General features: G+C 42.3%; 2 protein-coding genes and 1 long non-coding RNA gene across 4 annotated transcripts in view; 2 read left to right on the top strand and 1 right to left on the bottom strand.

The window, feature by feature from the left end:
• Positions 1-603: 603 nt before the first annotated feature.
• Positions 604-21,015, bottom strand: part of LOC117825344 — a 72,364-nt gene continuing 51,952 nt past the window's right edge. The window contains exons 3-4 of the long non-coding RNA XR_004633833.1: positions 3,336-3,445; positions 604-1,769 (exon numbers count right to left, since the gene is read on the bottom strand). This is a non-coding gene — a long non-coding RNA (uncharacterized LOC117825344). The remainder of the gene's footprint in view (positions 1,770-3,335; positions 3,446-21,015) is intronic.
• Positions 1,273-14,775, top strand: alp3 (alkaline phosphatase 3). Its single transcript, XM_034701146.1, has 11 exons — positions 1,273-1,492; positions 1,598-1,714; positions 1,990-2,105; positions 3,330-3,504; positions 6,449-6,621; positions 6,722-6,862; positions 8,280-8,349; positions 9,139-9,273; positions 11,743-11,934; positions 13,645-13,761; positions 14,120-14,775. Coding segments are annotated over exons 1-11 (1,548 nt in total). The 5' UTR covers positions 1,273-1,491; the 3' UTR covers positions 14,431-14,775.
• zgc:165508 (uncharacterized protein LOC100101652 homolog) overlaps positions 20,116-21,015 on the top strand; it is a 33,267-nt gene continuing 32,367 nt past the window's right edge. Inside the window, exon 1 of one of the 2 annotated variants that reach the window (XM_034701149.1) lies at positions 20,116-20,695. Coding sequence is in view for 1 of the 2 variants with exons in the window: in XM_034701147.1 (XP_034557038.1) it covers positions 20,767-20,811 (45 nt within the window). In the remaining variant the exon portion in view is untranslated. Of the gene's footprint in view, positions 20,812-21,015 lie in introns of both variants that reach the window. The other variant, XM_034701147.1, reaches the window with a different exon arrangement.

The following is a 21,015-nucleotide window of genomic DNA, read 5'->3' as shown; positions in this document are numbered from 1 at the left end:
ACGTTACTGCACCGTTTCACACCTGCAAGGTAGCTAGCTAATGTTCAAGGCGGCTAACTATTGGTAATGACCATGCTTTATTAAACTAACTAAACAAATTAAAGTGACATTTACCGGTAATCAACTTACCATCAACTGACCAACTGTAAATCCACACAGGACAGGAGAGATGGCGCCACATGTGGGAAACTGAAAGTGTGGAAGACCCCTGTAGATTTGAGATGGAGACCCCATTCTTTGCCTGAAGCAGACTCAAATAATTTAGCCAATCCTCAAAACCATAATTTCAAGTTTTGCCAACCTAACTTATGAAATGAGACCAACTTTACAGAAAAAGCTTAATACAGGTAGTTGAGATAACTACTTTGATGTAGTTAGAAACACAATGGAACATTTTTTGTTTACTTAACCAAAAAATAAATTTCAAGCCAACAATTCGAAGTTTTCATTTTTACAGTGATACTTCAATGCATTATTTCATCTTTTGAGATGACAAACTACAAGCTACGACAGTAATGAAAGATGCTATACCCTGCCTGTGCCCTAAGTAGACGATTATTTACTTCCCCCACAACACAAGAGACGTCCTTTCCTAATCTTTAATTTTCAGTTCACTCATCCAACTCATCATGCAAACTATATGTTGCTTTTTATCATTTAGAAAATTGAATAGGTTGACTCTAAAGCAGCTAAGTATACATTTATACGCAGTAACATTTAAGTTCTTCACATGGCTGCAGTCTGCATGTCATGTAAGGAGCTGAGCCACAGCCCTGCACCTCACCTACAGCTTGATGTGATGTTTGCAGCGTTTTCAGCAGAAGTTGCACAAAAATCAAACATGCATTCGCTTCAGATATCAAACCCTTTCATAGTTCCCCTTTAAATGCACCCCAGCAGAGCAGAGAGGCCTGAAAATGTTGAGCTTGATGTTTGATTCTAACCTTTTTACCCCCGAGTCAGACTTCTGTTGTTTTCTGCATTTTGATTTAAAACATAATCACACACAGCTTTTTTTTTCTGCTCTGTTTTTGTTCTCCTTCCACCTTCTCTTATCATCATTGCTTATCACTCGCCTCTTGTTTTTCTCCCAAACTTTTTAAACCAGCACACTCAGTATGTTATGCAACTGGCTGGTATCAGCGTTTACTGCTTGTTTGTGGACTGTTGTATCAAACTACCTGTTACAGCACAGAGAGATGGACTGCAGCCGAGTAGAGAGCATGTGAATGAGGTGTGGTAGAGACAAACAAACATGCACACACACAAATACACATTTGAGTCCCACAAAGCCTGAACAAAGAGTTTCTGCCTACATTCATCTCTGCATGATGCACAGAGTGTTTCTTTGTCCTCTTTGTATTTGTCACTTTTCTGTGTTTTCAAAGGAAACTTGCAAAAGATGAAGGATGCATGATGTTCTTACAGCATGAGTTGTGCTTTAACCTGCAGTTTTAGTTATTACACTTCAAAAGTACAGATTTTACCCAAAGTACTGTTTGACTGGTCTGACATTTTGCAAAAAAAAAAGGCAAAAATACAAGAAATACATCATGAAATTTAACAAAACCAATCTGATCTGTGTGTTCGCCCACAGTGGAGGAGGAGAACCCGGAGTTCTGGAGGTCCCAGGCCCGTGAGACTCTGCAGTCAGCGTTGGACCGAAAGTTGAACACCAATGTGGCCAAGAACATCCTGTTCTTCCTCGGAGACGGTAAGTTACACAACCAGTCAGCTTCTCAGCGTTATAACACTCCTGCTCCGGCTGTCTGAGAAGATTAAAGACAGGAGTTCATGTCTGACCTGGTTCAGAGTGATCCGGGTCTTTTTTTACCTTGTTTTCTGTTTTAACAACATGCAGCACACATACATAACACCAGCACAATCAGACTTTAATCACTGCATCAAGACCTCACTGCAGGCAGACGTTATGTAACAACAGAGAGTTCACTGGTAATTGAAGCTGAAGCTGATGTTTGCGTGCGTCAGGTATGGGAATCACGACCTACACGGCGGCTCGTATCCTGAAGGGACAGCTACAGAACCAGACAGGAGAGGAGACGGTGATGACCATGGACACCTTCCCGAACGTGGGACTGGCAAAGGTAACACACACACACACCAAACTTTGCAGCACTGCATTGTAAATGGACGGATCTACAGATACCTGAACACCTCAGGTTCAAGGTTCAAGGTTCTAGGTTCAAGGTTCAAGGTTCAAGGTTCAAGGTTACTTTATGTTATTTACTGATAGGTGGATATCTGTCAACAGGGCCCATATCGGCAAAACAGATGTGTGTCTAACATGAGTCTGGTCCTGCTGGAGGTTTCTGCCTGTTAAAGGAAGTTTGTCCTTGCCACTGTAACTTGCTAAATGCTGCAAAGTGCTCTGCTCATGGTGGATTAAGATGAGAACAGACTGAGTCCTGTCTGTAAGATGGGACTGGATCTTATCCTGTCTTGATGTTGGGTCTTTGTTAACAATTGAACATAGATTACAGTCTAGACCTACTGTTTGTAGAAGCATCTTGAGATAACGTTTGTTGTGATTTGGAGCTATATAAATAAAGATTGATTGATTGATATATCAGTGCATCCCGACTTTAAACTTGGATATATCAGGAGAATAAAAGAAAGAAAGAAAGAAAACATTTCTCCTCAGTTACAATCAAGTCAGGTACGATGGGTAGGTGTCATCTAAAAACATGACATAGCTATTGTTTTGTAAAATTGCACTCCTTTTTCAAAGTAATAGGGCCTAGGTGTTCTGATATTTCTGGTGTTCTGTACCTTCTGTACCTTATATATTAAATTTATATCATTGATTGCAGCACAACTGATTGTCTTAGCTGACTATTTTTTTGCATCTAAGCATCTAAGCCAGGTAAAAGTACATTTTTATATTTCCAAAAAGTTACTCAAAAGTTTTAGAAAAATAAAACCAGCTATAAAATCAGTCAAGTCAGGACAGAAGCATGTTTATTTTATTTTTTAAGTTATGTTTTTTGGGCGTTTATTCCTTTATTGATAGGACAGCTAAAGAGAAACATGGGGAGTAGAGGGTGAGAGAAGACATGCAGCAAATGGTCACGGCTGGGAGTCGAACTGGTGACTTCTGCAACAAGGACCATAGCCTCTGTATGCAAGGCGCTTCGACCGCTAGGCCACCAGTGCCCCAGGAGCATGTTTATTTATAACACCTCTCTGACACAGGACAGTTACAGGGCTTCACCAGAGCACAGACACACATTAAAACATGCCTCACAAGAGTAACCCTTACATGCAGATCATTTAACGTGTGTGTGTTTGTGTGTGTTTGTGTTGGGCAGACCTACAGTGTGGACTTCCAGATCGCAGACAGTGCAGCGACAGCCACAGCGTATCTGTGCGGCGTCAAAACCAACCTGAACGTCATCGGTGTGAACGCTGCAGCTCGCAACGGGATCTGCAAAACACAGAAAGGCAACGAAGTGACGTCCATCCTGAAGTGGGCCAAAGACGCAGGTAAGACGCACAAACACAAACACAAACACAAACAGGAACACAAACACACTGAGTTTTTAATTGTTGTCATTCTTTTCTTTTTGAAGAGGAGAGCATTACTCACTCTCTTTTCTTTGAGAGTGTCCTTATGAGGTTGTGTAATTTAAAACAGTGACATCTGCGTCACAATCTGAGGCTAATAAAAAATGACAACAGGTGCTTCTTCCTTTAAACTTCTTCTTCCTTTAAACTTTGCCAAATTTGTAGCCTTGAAAACCACAAGGCCCGTTTTTTCCATCAAAATGTTTTCTACTTTTTAAAAACTGTTGAGCCATTTTCACTTCCGTAAACTAGACTGAGGATGGAAGGCATCTTTTGATTCCACATTCTGACAAGTAGGGATACAAAAAAACTCTGGCTGAATGCAAGCAAATGTCCATAAGACATGCCAGTGCTTTACAGACTGCATTTCAGTCAGACAACTGAAGTTTTAATGATTTGAAATGGGGCTGTCAAACTATCGTGTTATTTTCTTTTCACTATCTCATGTATTTTATCCCTTTCTGCACACTGTCCTTAAGCTGCCACAGTGTCTTCTTGCTTCCCTCTGCCACCTTGATATAAAATGACAGCACCACTGCGCTTTTGTACGACACATTTCTTATAAAAAAACTCCAAAGAGTACTTTGACAAAAGTAATGTGCACTTAATGTCAATCCAAACCCCCTAAGAAGTACTTTGAGTTTAAGCTGCCAGCTTCAAACTTAACATGTGAAGCTAATCAGGGTGATGTCAGCGGGAAGCTGCATCCCAAAAGCCATCAGAGCACGATTTTAGATTATGCAAATCACCACAGACCTGTGAATGAAACACTCTGAGGCTGTCTCCTACTTCAAAGCCATGGCTTCAGACCCCACTGATGCAGCAGTGCAGCATCATTTCATTACATTCATTTGATTCTCAAATCAAGACACTAGTAAGAATTGCTTTATGTTGTTGATATGGATTTAAAACAGTTTTGAAAAGCAGAATGATGGAATTTAAACACGATTAAAAATGTGATTCATTAAGATTAAAATTAAAAGTTTGACAGCCCTAGTTTGCAATGTTAATTCAGCAACAAAACATTGTTTGTATTTTGTGTCTACACATCTGCCTTATCCGTCCTTTCAGATTTATTTTACATGAAGAACTTTGTAGAGTGATGAGGCTGCAGGTGGAGGTTTGGAGATTTCCTCGCTACAAACCGTTTGACAAGAACAGTCAGGACACAAAGCAGAAACAAATCAGATTGCATTATTTAACTCAGGTGGTGAATAGAAGTCACTGATGTGCATTGTAGACTCAGATATCAGAAAATGTTCTTAACTACAGTCAAACTGCGACACGTGATGAAAACAACCCAGTGCTGCACAGAAAAAAGATCTGAGGGGAAAATGAATCTGGATGTCTTCAATCTTCAATCTGAGGCAGAATTGAAGCAACAAATGGGATTGTGCGACTCTCTGTCAGGCAGCAGGCTGATACCTTACTCTGCACTGCCGTGTCACACTTTAGTTCTGGCTCCTGACCAAAGAAAATCCCTCAGGTCTCATACAGCCTCTGCAAAACCCTGATTTTACAGCTGAGCGCTCTGCTGTGAGCTGCAGTGTCCCGTCTGAGTGATATTACAGCAGCAAGCGCCACCGGGGAGCTGAGAGCATCAGCCGCCCGCGGCCACATGTTATCCTGCAGGGTGACGCTGTGCACAGAGGAACACCTCCACGTTTATCATGTACATGTGTTATCAACGGCCATAAATGTATTATAACATCATCAAAACTCTTGACCCTGACCCCAGTGATGCACTTTGGAGACTGAGAACCAGGTGTTTTAATGTGGACATGTTGCATAATGATGTGAAACAATAAAAAGCCATTCAAAAGTTTGTTTTTGAAATATTTGAAAGGTGACATATCACGCTTTTTTCATCAAAATATATTGGTCTAAGAGGTCCCCAAAACATGTCTTTAAAGTTTATGTTCAAAAAAACACTTTGAAATCAGATTTTGGTCTGCCTGAAAAACCCTCTTCTTCAGTCCTCCTCAGAACACTCTGTTTTCTCTCTGACCACGCCCCCTCAGGAAGTGGATGTGCCCTCGGCTCTCCAGCACTTTGATCTAATGTTTACATGTTGGCTGAATAGACACACTGCTCACAGACCCGCGCCACTTCAACCCTCTGAATCTGATCCAGAATCTGATCCTGATGGAGAGGCGCCTGCAGCAGAACCTTTCTGAACCATTGGTCACAGATTTAGTGTTTCTTGTTGTTTTATTTATCAGTATGTAGACGTGTGTCTTGGTACACAGCTACGACATGTAGCTATGCTAACTAGCGCTAGCACTTCTCGATGACAAATAAAAATTATCCACTAGATCTTCAAATCTGCAGACGTGGGGAGTAAAACCGACCTTTGTGTTTATTAAGACAGCCTACAACTAGCATGCCTCCCTCCTAAGCTCCTTGTTAGCACACATTTGTGCAGGTAATGAAAAACGGAGGGGGGATTCAGTATTATTTTATACAGTCTATGGGCTGAACAAGCTCCGAGCTCTGACTCCGTTACAGACTGGATATTGTTGTGACGTAACAAAAACACTGAAAACTGAAACGGCTCGTTTCACACACATTTAAAGAAAGGTGGAGAAATCAAAACAGGGGCAGAATGGATTTTTTTCATTCTCGGGGGGTTTGTAGACATGCCAGGGAAACATATTTCAGGTAAAGAACCATTAAAAAGTGGATTTTGCATGATATGTCACCTTTAAATTAAATATAAGGTTTAAATGAATTTCAAAACCATCAAAAACTACTGTTATCAACATTTCACACAGCATATTTTATACTTTTGTGAATTGTGGGTGTACATATCAGGTAATAAACTTGTACAACACATTAAACATGGCACAAATCCATCTTTTAGGCAAGTCTGTCGGCATCGTAACAACCACACGAGTGCAACATGCCACCCCAGCAACCAGCTACGCCCACAGTGCCAGCAGGAAGTGGTACAGTGATGCCGACATGCCTGCAGGAGCCAAGAGAGACGGCTGCACCGACATCTCCTCCCAGCTCCTCAAAAACGTCGACATCGATGTGAGACTCTCCAGATGTCCCTCATATGGTCCGTTCCTGACATTGCAAAGTGGTGCAGGTGTGTTTCAAAGTCTGTGTATGTGCCTTTGTGTGTTTTCAGGTGATCATTGGTGGAGGCAGAAAGTACATGACCCCTCGGTACACCAAGGATCCAGAGTACCCCACAGACTTCTCTGCCAGGGGCAAACGAAAAGATGGACGCAACCTCATCGAGGAGTGGCAGAAGATGAAATCTGGAAAGGTATTTGCTCTTTTTTAATCAGAGGAGTGTTTGTCAAAAGTGATGTATAAATACAAAATAATGGGAAATCTAAAGGGTGAACGCTTCTTTGGAGTACTGAGGGCATTTTTAAGCTTCTGATTTGTCTCTGAGCTCACAGCACTCATAGTTTAAATAGTTTTGATTTTGGAGCAGTCATGTGCATCAATATCACTTCCTGTTCACTAACCAATCAAAATCAAGAGGGGCGTGGCTTCTAGTATCGACTTTGACACTAACAGTTGCGATGATATTCTCACAGTCTTTTCCTTACATGGTTCTTTTTTATATACCAAGACCAAGCAACAACTAGGAAATCAGCATTTCAAAGTACTATTCGATAATCACTGCCATCTATTCTGTGATTGTTCGTATTGAGCAGGACGAGGCGCTGCTCGTAGCGTAAACTTTCAGCATCTATCTTGAGCTTGCCTTATATGTTTACATTTTACAGCCACGCTCAGTTTCTGTGATTATCTCTGTTTCTGAATCTCACACACGTATTTCCAGTGGCTGTCTCTAATGTTTTCAACTTCTTTCTCTGAAGTTAACATTCTTGTCCTTCTGTAATTTAATGTGGTTAGTTAGTCAGGCGGGAGTACCGTATTACAACCAGGCACCGTTAGAAACAATGTAAATAGTGCTTTCCAAATGAGATAATACTTGCATGAGCTCTTTGGTTTTTAATAAGTGAATGAATATTTGAGCATTCGAAAATCATGTCCCATCCCTAGTGGCAGTGAGGAGATTTGAAGCCAGTGTTGAAGTTTTCCAATATGGTGACCACCATCGTGTGGCTTTAAAAAAACTCCTCTTCAGAAACCATTGGGTGGTTCCCTGAGACTAACTCCATGTTTTACACAATCTATGACCCACATTTGTTTTTTTGAGGGTGCAAATTCCAAGTCTAGAGTTGCTGCTAATGACAGGTCACAGTCTTTCTCCATAGTCTTTGTAAAATGTCTGTAAGTTAAAGCAAATAGTAAGCAAAGAGTGCAATTTAGAACAGATCCAGAACTCCCTTCCAAGGAATGACAGAGTCCTGTAAGACTGCCTTCCGAAGCGATAACGCCAATGTAGAGCGCTCTGCGTTTATTGAGGTTGTGGGAGCTGCCAGTGAAAATATGCTGTCAGTGGACACAGGCCCTAAAGAGTGTAAAACTCTATACCAGTATCCCACTGATAAGTTGACGACCAGACTTCATGTTATATAATGTATTCACTAATAAAAACAATCCATCATCAGGTGAGAAATCTTTCAACACTATTAGAAAACAGAGTACAACCAAACCTGAGTCGCACAGTAAGGAAAGCTCGTTCTGACTCACAACAAACACAAACACTGTGACCTTCTTCCTCCCACTCACTGTGTGTTCTTTATGTCCTGGGTGCCACACAGGAAGCACGCTATGTGTGGAATAAAAAGGATTTTGATGCTGTTGACCCTGAAACTACGGACTACCTAATGGGTGAGTTTTCCTTTTTCTTACCTCCTTGTTTTTCTCTCGTTCCCTCTGAGGGATTTATAAACACAAGTTTACCCATCAGGCCTTTAAAGAGCACAACAGACCAGGGGAGTCCTTGGTTACTAATCTCTATTGTTTGAGTGTGGTCAGTCCCTCATACACTACTCATGTTTCTCCACAAACCACCGCTCTGTGGTCAGCACACGGCTGTTTACCAGAGAAACTCACATTGACATGTCGCTGTATTTAAAGTGTTTAACAGGGATATCCTGCTGATACTTAAAACATGTAAATCACAGGACTCAGGTTTTAAAAAATGGCACAGGTTGACTGTAACACCTGTTTTACTTCTCCTCTCCTGAATCAGTGAAATATTGATCCTGTATAATTAAGCTGAAGTCCAGTAATTGCTCCTCTTCCCTTTGTTCTGATATTAAACGCTCCTCTGTGCTCACTTGTTGAATGTTATCTGTGTGTAAAATGTGTTGCTTGCAGCAGGTTTGATGTACAGTATCATCAATGTCGGTCTATCTCCTGCTGTGTGTTGGTTCAAAGGACATGTAGAGATTTAGTATTTCACTCATTTGCTGCTGCAGAGGTTTGATTTCACCCGTACAGCAGGATTTAACGCTTTCTGTGTGCAGAAAATAGCATCAGCAGTAGGAGGACGAGGATTGGACTTTCCTTTCTGCTGCACCTCCACCGTGGGCGGATAAAACTGAAAAACGGTGCACCTACATAGAAACCACATGCTCTTTGCATCTGTTTCAAACATGCTTTTTCTTTCCACAGCTCTGTTTGAACCCGGTGATCTGCGCTTCGAAGAGGAGAGGGATCCAAAAATGGACCCGTCCATCGTTGAGACGACAGAGAAGGCAATCCGCATCCTGCAGAAAAACCCTAAAGGCTTCTTCCTACTAGTGGAGGGTGAGGACATCAGCTTCCCCCACCTTCCTCACCTCTCCCCTCTCTTAATCTGTCAAAGCTTGGGTAACATAAATCCCCTGAGAGGTGACCGTTCTTCTAAAAATAGAAAGAAAACATGTGGCTTGGTCCGGGTGGATCAATTAAATCATTGATCCTGTTCGAAGGTCTGAGTGGCACTTTAATGAACACAATGGTAATTGCTGGTGTTTGCTGAAAAACAATAGATTGTTTACTCATCTGTATTTGCATCTTTTGGACTGATATTGGGTTCTTTTTATTGTTTATCCTCGCGGTTTTATCCTGCGGCACGCTACAGATCTGTGTGTACCTGCAGTGGATCCAGTTATTTAACAGTGGTTCTGCATACAGCTCAATGAGTTTGCCGCAGTGTGTGTTAGCAGAGTGTGTGCTGGCTGACGTGTTTGTGTTCCACACGGCTGCCGCACCGGCCTCCTCCTCATCCATCTCTCCTTTAATCTGAGGCAGCTGCCGGGGGACTCCACGCTGCTGCTGCTGCTAAGTGTCTTCAGATGACTTCAAAATAACAGGAAAACGTATAAATAGAAGCCGACATATGGTGTGCCCAATCACTGACAGCCCACAACTTATTAACCCAAGACTACTTCACTTTCCAACGCAGCTGGTTGAAGAGGACTGAGCTGAAACGTCAAACAACAATCACAACATGAGCTTCCTCCTGCAGCACTCTCTGCTGCAGGAAGTCGCTCCTCTTCCCTCTTCTTCTTGTTTTACTTTAAGATATATTTTTAGGCTCTGGAGGAAAATGCATGCATTGAATCTAGGCTGCAGGGTTGACATTTTGCACCACCTCACTTCGACTGTTAATGCATAAAAAGCAGTTTTACTCATGGCAATGGTGTTTTCTGATTCTATGGAGTCTTGATAGTTCATAAAATGTACAACTTGCTATTGTTCTGTTCTGTAAGTGATTACTGTAACTTTGCAGGATCTTTTCCTCAAACTTTGAAGGATGTTACTGCACCAAACTCTAAATTGAACACCAGTATCATCCTTTTTATAATAATATAATAATAATAATAATCTTTATCTGTATAGCACTTTTCAAAAAGGGTTACAAAGTGCTTTACAAACAGGAAAGAAAGTAAAAGACAATAAAAAAGAAATGTGAGGAAAACAATGAAAAATAATTTTAAAAAAAAGGTTTAGATAAAACAATGTTGGAATACCAAAAACAACAAAATATAAAAGATGAAAACAATTAAAACATCAGAAATATAAAATATCAAAATGTTAAAGAATAAAGAGAGTAAAAATCCTAGCAGTGATACTGCCTGATTTTTAACAGTCTCTCTGCTCGGTCAGCTCCACTCATTCAAAAACAAGTCCAGTAAAGTTTCAAGTCGTCTGATACTGACCTTTCATCGATGACTTTTCAAGATAATTCATTTTTCCAGGCCTTGCTGAAAAGGCAAAAACAAAACCAAAAACACTGCAGTCCTCTGAGTGTCCTTATTGCTTGATTTTCTGCAATGAATCACAAGTTCATCTCAATGTAAATGTCCCTTAAAGAGATATTTTTCAAGCTTTTAATACTCTTATTGACACAGTAGTGGAAAAATATGCTTACTTTGTTCATTTTAATTTGAATATTTGTTTTGAGTAATCTTGGCGTCAGTAGTTTTGATTATTTTTTAAGTAGGGCTGTCAAAGTTGATGCATCAATAACACGTGAATGCAAATTCCTTTTAATGTTTTAATGCTGCACATTTTTTTTTTGATGCTGTATTTACATACGAATGTTCTGCATGAATTTATCATGTTTTAAAAAAAAAACAGTCTAACAGAGTAAAGATTTTTGAGAGAGTTGGAGGCTTTGAGTTTGGCATTATGGAAAGTTCAGTCACTTGTGTGTTAGTTCTTGCTAAATCAGAGCCGTGTTTGTCAACAGAGCAATCAATCATGGTGATATACCCTCTTAGGATCAAGTAACAGATGAAAACTTAACTTCTTAGAAAACTAAATATCTGGAAATGAATATATAAAGAAAGAAACTTTGTTTAAGAAAACTTTATTCTGGGGCACTGGTGGCCTAGCGGTCTAAGCGCCCCACGTATAGAGGCTACAGTCCTCATCGCAGAGGTCGCCTGTGCGACTCCCAGCCAGTCGACCATTAACCTGTCTCTCTTCAGCTGTCCTGTCAATAAAGGCGAAAAAGCCCCAAAATATAACTTAAAAAAAGAGAGAAAACTTTATGTGATGTGTAATATACTCTCCGACCCATGTCCATGTTCCATCTGTTAACATGGAGGAGGCAGGCTTTATCACCTATACTGCAGCCAGTCACCAGGGGGAGCTCTAACTGTTTTGTGTTCACTCTTCCGTAGCAGTCATGTCATCCATTCTTAAACCATCTATGTTTCCCACTTGTTCCTGAAACCCTGACCTAATCGTCTCCTCTTATTAACCCCTCCTTCTGTCTGTGGTCAGGTGGCCGTATCGATCAGGCTCACCACGCCGGCCGGGCCTACATGGCGCTCCACGAGGCGGTTGCTCTCGATAACGCCATCGCCAAAGGTCTGGAACTCACCGAGGAGCAGGAAACTCTGACGATAGTGATGGCTGACCACTCTCACCCTTTCACCCTCAATGGATTCCCATTCAGAGGGCAGAGCATTCTGGGTAATTATCACTTGTTTCTATCTTACAGGATTAGATCTCTCTGAGATGTTTATAAGATTGAAGAAAAGTTAAAATGATTTGTTCCTGCAGCCAGACTTCTTCTGATGCAGGACAAATGTTCTTTTCCTCCTTTCTTCCTTTGCCCCGATCCCTGGAGGTGAGTTTTTGTCTGATGGAAATAGACATCCAAGGTGGCATTTTTTGCTTCCTTTGTGTGTGTGTGCGCGCGTGTGTGTGTGTGTCATGCCTGCCCTCTCCCTGCTTCAGTGTCCCTCTTCCAGCAGCTTGACATTTCCCTGCTTTCTCTCCTCTGCAATTACAGCCCGGGTAAACACATATAACTGGCAGCCTCTCTCCCCCTCGCCTTTCTATTTCAGTCCCTCGCTCTCTCCTCGTCTCTCCTCCTGCTGCCTATCTCTGACCATCAACACTGACACCTCTTTTCCCCCCTCTTTTTCATCATTCGTTCTAAGTCCTCCTCACTCTGTCAGTCCTTGTGGCCCGTTTATCTCCCTTTGAATCGTCCCTTTATAGACCTTACTCACTCTTTACCTTTGTTCCTTCAACTCTGTCTCGTCTCAATCACTGTTACCTGAAAACCTGAGGTGAACCAGACGCACTCGCAGAGGAACAGAGTCCTACTAAGGGCTGTGTTCGAAATATCTGCAAGCATGCAAGTATTAGTGAAACAGTGCCGCTGTTGAGTGCAGCGTGAACAGATGGTTGATTTAGGAGGGAGTGGTTTCATCCAAAAAGAAAACTTCTCTAATAAAAGTTACATTTGGGGTTATATTACCATCTTAAAGCTGGGGTTGGTAATCAGATTTAGATACACTTTTTGTTATACTGGTTAAAATGATGTTTATGTCCCGATGGTAATCAATACATAATGTGTTCTTAAAAAATACGTAAAAATATCTGCTATCTACAGGCGGAGTAAACCTGGGAAAACACCAACCAATCACTGTTTTTTTTGGGTCCAAAATTATGAACCAATCAAATTGCTTCCTGTCGTTCTGCCCGCCTCCTGCGCGTACATTTCCCCGGCGTGCACTACTAGTCCCCGTCCCCTGCCTCTGCTTCCCCTGACTCTACTGACTGCCTCACCACGGCCTTACCTGCAGTCTTACTTTGATGGTTTTTGTTTCACACTGAAAGCTCAGTGTTACTCTTCAAGTTTCAGAGGCAGATGCTCCGCTCTGAAATAATCCTGCACAAAACAAGTCTGAGAATTTTTTGGCTCCTGAATATTCACCTTTAAATAAATGTATCTGTATCGGCCTTCAAAGCTGGATCGATGGAGTCCTTGTTTTACATCCTGTTGTTTCCCCTCTCTCTCTTTCTGTCCTTACTTAACTTTACCCTCCTCCTCCTCTTCCTCCTCCTCCTCCTCCTCCTCCCAGCGGTACAGCAGTGATTAATGTGCTTGTGAAACTCTGAGCTTTTCATCAGTGGGGAGACACGCCAGGCTAATGGCTCATCTGGAGAGAAACACTGAGATACTCAACAAGCTTTGGACCTCCTGCAGCACCCTGGGGATCCAGACCCATCCCCTTGTGCACGTGTGTGTGTGTGTGTGTGTGTGTGTGTGTGTGTGTGTGTGTTAGTGTGTGTTAGTGCGTGTGTGATTTTAGCAGGTAGCAGAAAACTGAAAGGATGAATCAAAGGAAGCGCTTCATGGTCTTTGTTGTTTTGTTGTGTGTGTTTCAGGTAAATCTCCTCTGTGGGGTATAGACATGCTGCCTTACACCACACTGATGTACGGCAATGGACCAGGGTACAAAATCAAAAACGGGACACGGCCAGACCTCCGCAAAGTCAACACCAGTGAGTATGAACCTCAGCAGACCATGCAGACTCGAGTAAACACTTGAAAACAGTCAGAAAAATAAAGTTTCTTCCTTTTTCTCTTCATGTTGAGGACAGAAACGTTAATAACAAATATCAAAATGAGGAAAAAAAACTCAACAGAACTGCAACGATCATAAAGCAAACTTATGGACAGACTTGTGTACAATACATTAAACATTTATTTCCCAAAGTCAAGGTTTGTTGTGCTTTAGAGAGCCCCTCATGTCCTCCCTGTTTACCTTGTTGTGAAAAGTAAACAAATAAAGACAGTGTTTGAACAGGACAGCTTGGATTCAAAGGGAGCGTGTTTTTAATCCTCTTCTCTCTCCTCCAGAATCTAAAGACTACGTCCAGGTGTCAGCCGCCCCCACAGAGTCCACCACCCACAGCGGGGAAGACGTCGCCGTGCTCGCCCGTGGACCCATGGCCCACCTTTTCCAGGGTGTCAATGAGCAGAACTACATCGCCCACGCCATGGGCTATGCCGCCTGCGTGGGCGCCGACCTGAGGCACTGCCAGATGCACACTGCAGCACCTGGACCGCAATTCACCACAGACCAGGACAGGAACGGAGCTGGGGCCGTGTCACGTGTCTCTGCTGCTTTGCTTCTCAGTGTGCTGTTAACTCTTACCCTGCTCATGTGAGGTCCTTGATCCTCAGTGAACACTGACTCAAAGAGGTCAGAGGTCAGGGATTGAACAGCTTGCTCAGACACACCTCAGCAGGACGGACTGTGTTCATGCTGCTTCTTGAACCTGCGCGACACGGCCTCCATCAGAACGCCACGTTTAGAAAGAGAGATTAAATTATTAGCAGTCCCAAACGAAGACACTTTAAAGTTTAACCGTTATTCTATAAGTCTAAATAAAAATGTGAGAGAGAGAATGGCTCGGACAGAATGAGAGCTTATTTAATATATATGTATATTGACTCTGCTTCAGCAGGGAGCTGATTCATTGTATCGTACCATTAAAGCCTTTAACAGAGAATCAGTTTCTCGCTTTATTCCTCTACATTAACCAGATCTGTTCATACTCAAACATCATATATTTACACATGTGGCTCCTTTTTTCACAGGGTTCAAAATCCTTGAATATTAAAAAAGAATCTGCAGATGAAGCTGAAAAAATATGTCATCAAAAATGTCAATTCTTCACAATCCAAAACTATATTATGGTGGATTTTTTTTCCAGCAATATGATCTATTTAAAAAATTACGAATACTTATTGAGCTACAAATAATTGTTCACAATCTAATCAAAAAAAAACTGGAAAGCTTTACAGATAAAGATCTAGAATCTGTGCACACATGATCCAGCTTCAGTTTAGGATGTATTCTTGTTTCTGTTTTGAGGACATTTGTAGTCGGAGGAGTATTGACCAATCAGAAAAAGAGAGCAGAACCCTCGACTGTATCTCCACCCGGCTCCTATTGGTGGTGATCTGACAACAGCGTGTTCATCTCTATGAGCAGACATCTGTTTTATATCTTATATTCAGCTTTGAGAGACAAATATACTATATGCTGAGTGGGAAAGGGAACACAGCGTTTCATTTTCCTGAGTTCCATGAGTGCATCATCGTCCATATAACAAACAAGCGGTTGTCTTCTCCTCTAAATAAAGCTTGTTGTTATTTTGGCAAACACAAGAGCCCTTAAAGAGATCGTTGTTTTTCTCCAAGGTGGGGTTGTATGACGTACTTGTCAATAGTAAGCATATTAGCCACAGGGGATCCTGGTCAGCTCGGCGTCTTTGTTGAGGAACCAGTCGAATAGTAGGCAGGCTATTAACAGCTGCAAACGAGGTTAGCTCTAACAGGTAATATAACTAATTTTAAGACACTATGGTTTCCCCAGTATGTGCCTGACCAAATTAACAATTAGGATTGTTATTCATTTGCAACAACTGTCCCAAATACTTTTACATGATATTGAAGGAAAACTGTGATAAAGACAGTCATCGTATTTTAAATTTTTTTTTATTTAACCTTTATTTTTTTACCAGGAATATTCCCATTGAGATACAAAGTCTATTTTACAAGGGAGGCCTGTATAGTTTAGTGATGCAGCAGGAGGACATAAAGAATGACTTTTAAAGGGCCACTATCCTCTTGATGAGCAGCTACTCAGTGGTTAATATTCGTGCTTCTATAAAGTATTCCCTCGTAAAAGCTGAAGATCTGCAGGCTGTGGTTTCGTATCGAGCGAGCACGCTGAAGAGGAATCAATCTTGTCATCTATTTCTCAAGAGCCTGACTTTAACCCAGACTGCTCCTTTAATCTATGTTTGGGTTCATGACTCGAGATGTGAATCAGATTCAAGATACATTACTCATCTGCATGTTTATGATATTTAAAAATGAGTGTGCTCGTTTCAGGCTCATAAACATTTATGTCCTCAGAGCCTGCTGGTGCACATTACTTATAAAAGTATATTTTAAATGCTCTTATTAGACTATATTAGTATGATTAAACACAGCATGTTAATCTCATCTTGGCCAATGAGACTTCAGGTTATTAAAAGGTACATCTTTTTTAACCTGTGATACAATGGGAGTGTCAAAAAGACTCTTCCTCCTTTGATCCTCTGCTCCATATCCGTCGTGCTAATTGAGATTTCGAGGCGTCAGAGTTTGATGACATTACTACAGCACTCCATTAATAATGCAAAATATTTGAAGATCACCTATTTTCATCTCCGCGTAACAGATTGTGGTAATTATTTTGGATATCTGTTGGGGTTTGGACTTTATTAAACCTGGTTTTGACTCTTCGTGTTCTCGTTAAGAAAAGCTGGAGGCCATCGTTTTTGTTTCAGACGATAAGACTGCTCTCATCTTTTATGCGCAGTCAGTCAAGACTCTTTTGTACAGCGTGTGCCGGAGTGAAGCGCAACAGCTTGAGAGGAAATTTAGGAAGACGAGTTACATATCAGATATACATTGAAGGGTGAGAGGCAGTGAGTAGGGCGTCTTTCATCACCTGATCGGATTTTTACATTTAGACATGCAACATCTCCAGTTCATGGTACGGTTTACTTGTTTTCTTGTGATAACAGGATCATTTTCTGGTGATCTAGAAAATAAAACACAGTTCACTGGTATAGTTCAGAGCACAACATGCCATGCAGCCATTGTCCACAGGGATGAGGTAAATTACATCCATTTCTATCCCGTCACATTGCTATTTCTGCTGTTTTCTGCTGCTGTTGTGTTTTTGTTTCTCTGGGGATACAACTCTGGGTTATCTGACATTATGGTAGTTCATTAAATATCACGTAATAATGAGTATTGTTATCTGAAGACAAGACAAAAAGGTTGAATTGTCAAGAAAATCAGAAAGAGACGTACTTATCGTGGGAAAATGAAAAGTGAAAAGTATGGCTGCATATCTGCTCAAGTCTTTTGCAGTATTGAAATGTAGTTAAAATGTTTGTGTTGTATTTTAGTAAAATACATAGTCTACAGGCAACAAAGTACCCAATACAGAAAACAAAAGACTGAGATTAGAAAGAGTAAACTCTTTTTACTGGATTAAACTGGAGTGAAATCTCAACTAGTGTCTCAATATGAAGGACTGTTACGATTATGCGGAATGCTCCTTTAATCTTCTACTTTCCTCTGCCTAACTTGTTTTCTACAATCTGCTCCTGAGGTTGAATCCTCCTGTCCTCCACCGCTCTCCTGCTGTCACTGCTTCTTCTGCAGAGCCCCCTGGCTCTCTTCTGCAGCCCTGAGGGGACAGATCATCTCCTCCTGGAGACGGGGACTCTCAGTTTGTCCCCAGACCGGGTCAAAACATCTTTCCCACTTTTTCCTCTCTGCTGTTTCTCTCCTCAGCGAGAAACCTCCTCCTCCATGTCATTCTTCCTAATTCCCCTCTGAGAAAATGAGTCTGCAGGATCTTGATTGAGATCTGCATCTTGTCTGCAGTGTCAGCACCGGCAGCCTGAAACTCTGGAGCATATGTTTGCTCTACAGGCAGAAGCCTTCAGTCTCACTGATGCCTTGACCTTGTTTGTACTTTTTCATCAACCTACAGTTTTTCGCTACCTGATCCAGTACTTGATCTGCGTGGTCTGTTCTGGTGGCTTGGTACAGAAGAGCGGATCTGAAGTGTTGCTGTCAAGATGCCAGTCTGAGTCCACTGGATCATTTAACCAAAGCATACCTAGCTAAGTTCATGTGAAGAAATGTCAGGGATTGTGATCTCAAATTGATGCTACTAAAACCAGCTACACTGATGTGCAAAATCTGGTTCTTTTGGGACATTTTTATGTGTTATGTAAGGATCAAAATATTGCTGAATACATGGAATTTCTAAATATTTTTTGTCATCATAGTTTGCTCCTTCTCCCCAGTGTTCATAAAATCAGGACACATGAAGACTTCAGTCATGCAGCTTAAAAACACAGAATCTTCATGCTGTGATGGAAACTCCTCTTGTTCTCCATTGCACATCCATGCGATCTCAGCTCTGCAGGCACAAACCAGCAACAGGCTGTCCGCATCCCCACAGCTGCCTGTACCTCAGCCTACCTGTGGGTGGCGCTGGAGCACCGGGTAAAGCACCATGTGGCACACAGAGGACTGATCAGCCTGCATGAGCTGTGGCTTTGCCGCAACTTTGATGTGTTATGAAATAGGAGCTGAGTGCGCACTGCAGGAGGAGAGGAAGTACAGAAGATTACAGTCTGCCGCGCTTCTAACTGTAAAATCACCGACTGTGGCACATTAAATGAGCAAAAATAACCGTGTGACGAATGCTTGTCCTCCCACGTGTTGAATGTGTGATGAGCAATGCTGCACATTTCCCCCAGTTTGTCTCCGGGCTCTGTGATCTGGTGTCTCTCATTCCCTTGGAGAATGTCTTTGTTAATACTGATAAGATCGTTGTTAGAGGAAATGTGCAGTCACTGTGGACACAAACACCTGTAGCTCCTGCGGCGTTTCATACTGGCCCTTTGTTGCTCTGTCGCGCGTATTTACGCACAGGCCAAGCGCGCTGGAGCATCCACCAAACATTTCCTTTGAATCATTCTGCACCATTACCGACTAAATATCTTTAATTTGATTTTTGTTACTCTCAACATTCAAATGGTTTCAGAGGTGGAAAGTCTCATTTTAATTATCTGTATGTGATAAACAAAGCCAGAAAACATCAACCATCACTCCCCATACTCCTCCTAATTACATGTTTGGGAAAAATTTGGGGAGATGTTATGACAATAAAATAAAGTAAGTGCAAAATGTGTCCTACAGAGATGTGCAGAGTACTCCAGAAGGTAAATGTTTTCTAATTCAAAGCAGATATTAAGTTTCGTTTCTTTAGATAGAGCCACACGTTGCACCTTAATTATAAATACGATATTATGAGTGATTATACCGTGAGTGGGCAACTGTGGAAATCTGATTTAGTCTTTTAAATTAATCCAGGCATCCACCGAGCACCCACTCTGAGCCTACTGTTTTGAAGATGAATGGAAAATGCGCATCTCCGGGGACCCATGGATCTGTCCTCCGGCAACAGATGATAAGTGCATTGGAGGAGCAGCTGCGTGGGTCAGCAGCTCTGCGGGTCTATGTTTAGAGACCGGTTGGGCGCAAAGAGAGAAGGAGCAGAGCAAGAAGATGCTTCATCGTCGACCTGATGGAGACCAGAATAGGTCGCTTACAATCGGGCCACGATGAGGCCTCACTGTAGACCTTTTTATTAATTGTATTCAAGACGCATGCGCTGCGCGGTGATAGTCACTTTGATCTCACATGCATGAAGACAGAATGTCAAGTCTTATATTTAGAAACGACGTCTTTATCTGAGCGCGTGGACTTTGAGGTCGTAATGAGCCTGCAGCGAGTCCATTACACAGTGTGGGAGCATGAAACTGGGTTCTGATGTCCTGTAACGTGTCAGACTGCGCGTGAAAAATGTCACTTTGCTCACATGTGCCGCTGCTGCCTTAATTGGATGGTTCTATTATTGCTTCACTGCGCAACGCCTCGTCTTAAAGGCCGCGGGCATTTATAGGTCTGACTCGACCTTTTCTTTCTCGGACTGTTGGATTATTTGCGACAGGAAAACATATTAATACCTCGCCCTCTGCACATGTTGCTTTATTAGTATTATTAGCTGCTCCAGGCTGTCATCAACTCTTCCATTTTCCTTTTTAAACCTGTTGAAATATGCAGCCTGTTCCTCAATTCTCATCATGTCAGCTAATGAGCTGAAATGCAAGCCTTACTGGACAACTTGCTCTTCTTATGTGTGCACGGCTGACTCCTCCCTCTCCCTGTGTGCCATGTAAGGTGACACTAGCCAATCACGTCTCATTCCGCTTTTATCTAGCAGGGGGAAACAGCACAAGGAGGCGGAAGCTCGTTCAGGGTGTATAAAAGCAGTAAGCGTGGGATTTTTGTATCAGTATCATCCTCCAATCATCCTCTTATCTGACTGGGAGACGTTGCGAGCGCACACAGGGCGCACAGGGACCCGAAATCCGTGCACACCAGGAGGGGAACCCCTCAGCTTGTGCAGCCTCAACAGAAACCCACGCTGCAGCCGCCACTTGTCAGAGCGCTGTCCCTCCACTGAGGTGCTGAACCGCAGGACTCGACCCTTCAACTGGTGACGCAGAGCTGAGACTAATCCAAGAAGAGACTTTCACTCAAGAGACTGAGAAGAAAAAGCAGCAAACCTGTATTAAAATATCCATGTGTTGATTTTGTATGGATGTGAAGCAGGTCAAGAACACAGAAGACAACCTGGAGCAGAAGTGATGAAGGCTGGACTCCCCCCCGCCCTCGGCGTCACTCCGGCGGTCTGAGCCAAGCAGCGCGCTGCCGCTTCACACCGGAACCCAGCGGAGCCTCCGTAGAGGAGGAGAGTGACAGAGGCTTTCCATCAGTGAGGTACGCTCCTCTTGCACGAGGAAATTAGGGGATAAAAAAATAGCTAGGTTGCTCTCCTCGAAGGGCTCTTCATGCAGCTGCGAAAATGGGCTGTATCAGCTCCAAAACGCCAGTTGGTAAGAGTTGTTTTAATCTGCTTTCATACAAAAAAAAACCAAAAAAAAAAAGCACGCTGGAGGAAGCCTGAATTTTTCGCATTTGTTTTGCTGCAGCCTTTCGCGGGTGCAGAGGCTTGGAGTGAATTTGGGTGCTTGTAGTGCACGAGATATTGGAGACATATGATAGCGCTGCTGAGTCATATGCATTTATAGACATAAGAG

This window comes from Notolabrus celidotus, chromosome 14, assembly GCF_009762535.1.
Source record: "Notolabrus celidotus isolate fNotCel1 chromosome 14, fNotCel1.pri, whole genome shotgun sequence".
In the NCBI taxonomy this organism is placed as follows: domain Eukaryota; kingdom Metazoa; phylum Chordata; class Actinopteri; order Labriformes; family Labridae; genus Notolabrus; species Notolabrus celidotus.
The sequence above is the reverse complement of the archived record's forward strand: the minus strand, read 5'-3'. Positions and strand labels throughout refer to the sequence as shown.

Bases quoted from the DNA above. Each gene is read 5' to 3' on its own strand.
- alp3 (XM_034701146.1), top strand. The intron at 6,622-6,721 runs GTGAGACTCTCC...GTGTGTTTTCAG, and splicing joins TCAAAAACGTCGACATCGAT to GTGATCATTGGTGGAGGCAG. The intron at 11,935-13,644 runs GTAATTATCACT...TGTGTGTTTCAG, and splicing joins CAGAGGGCAGAGCATTCTGG to GTAAATCTCCTCTGTGGGGT.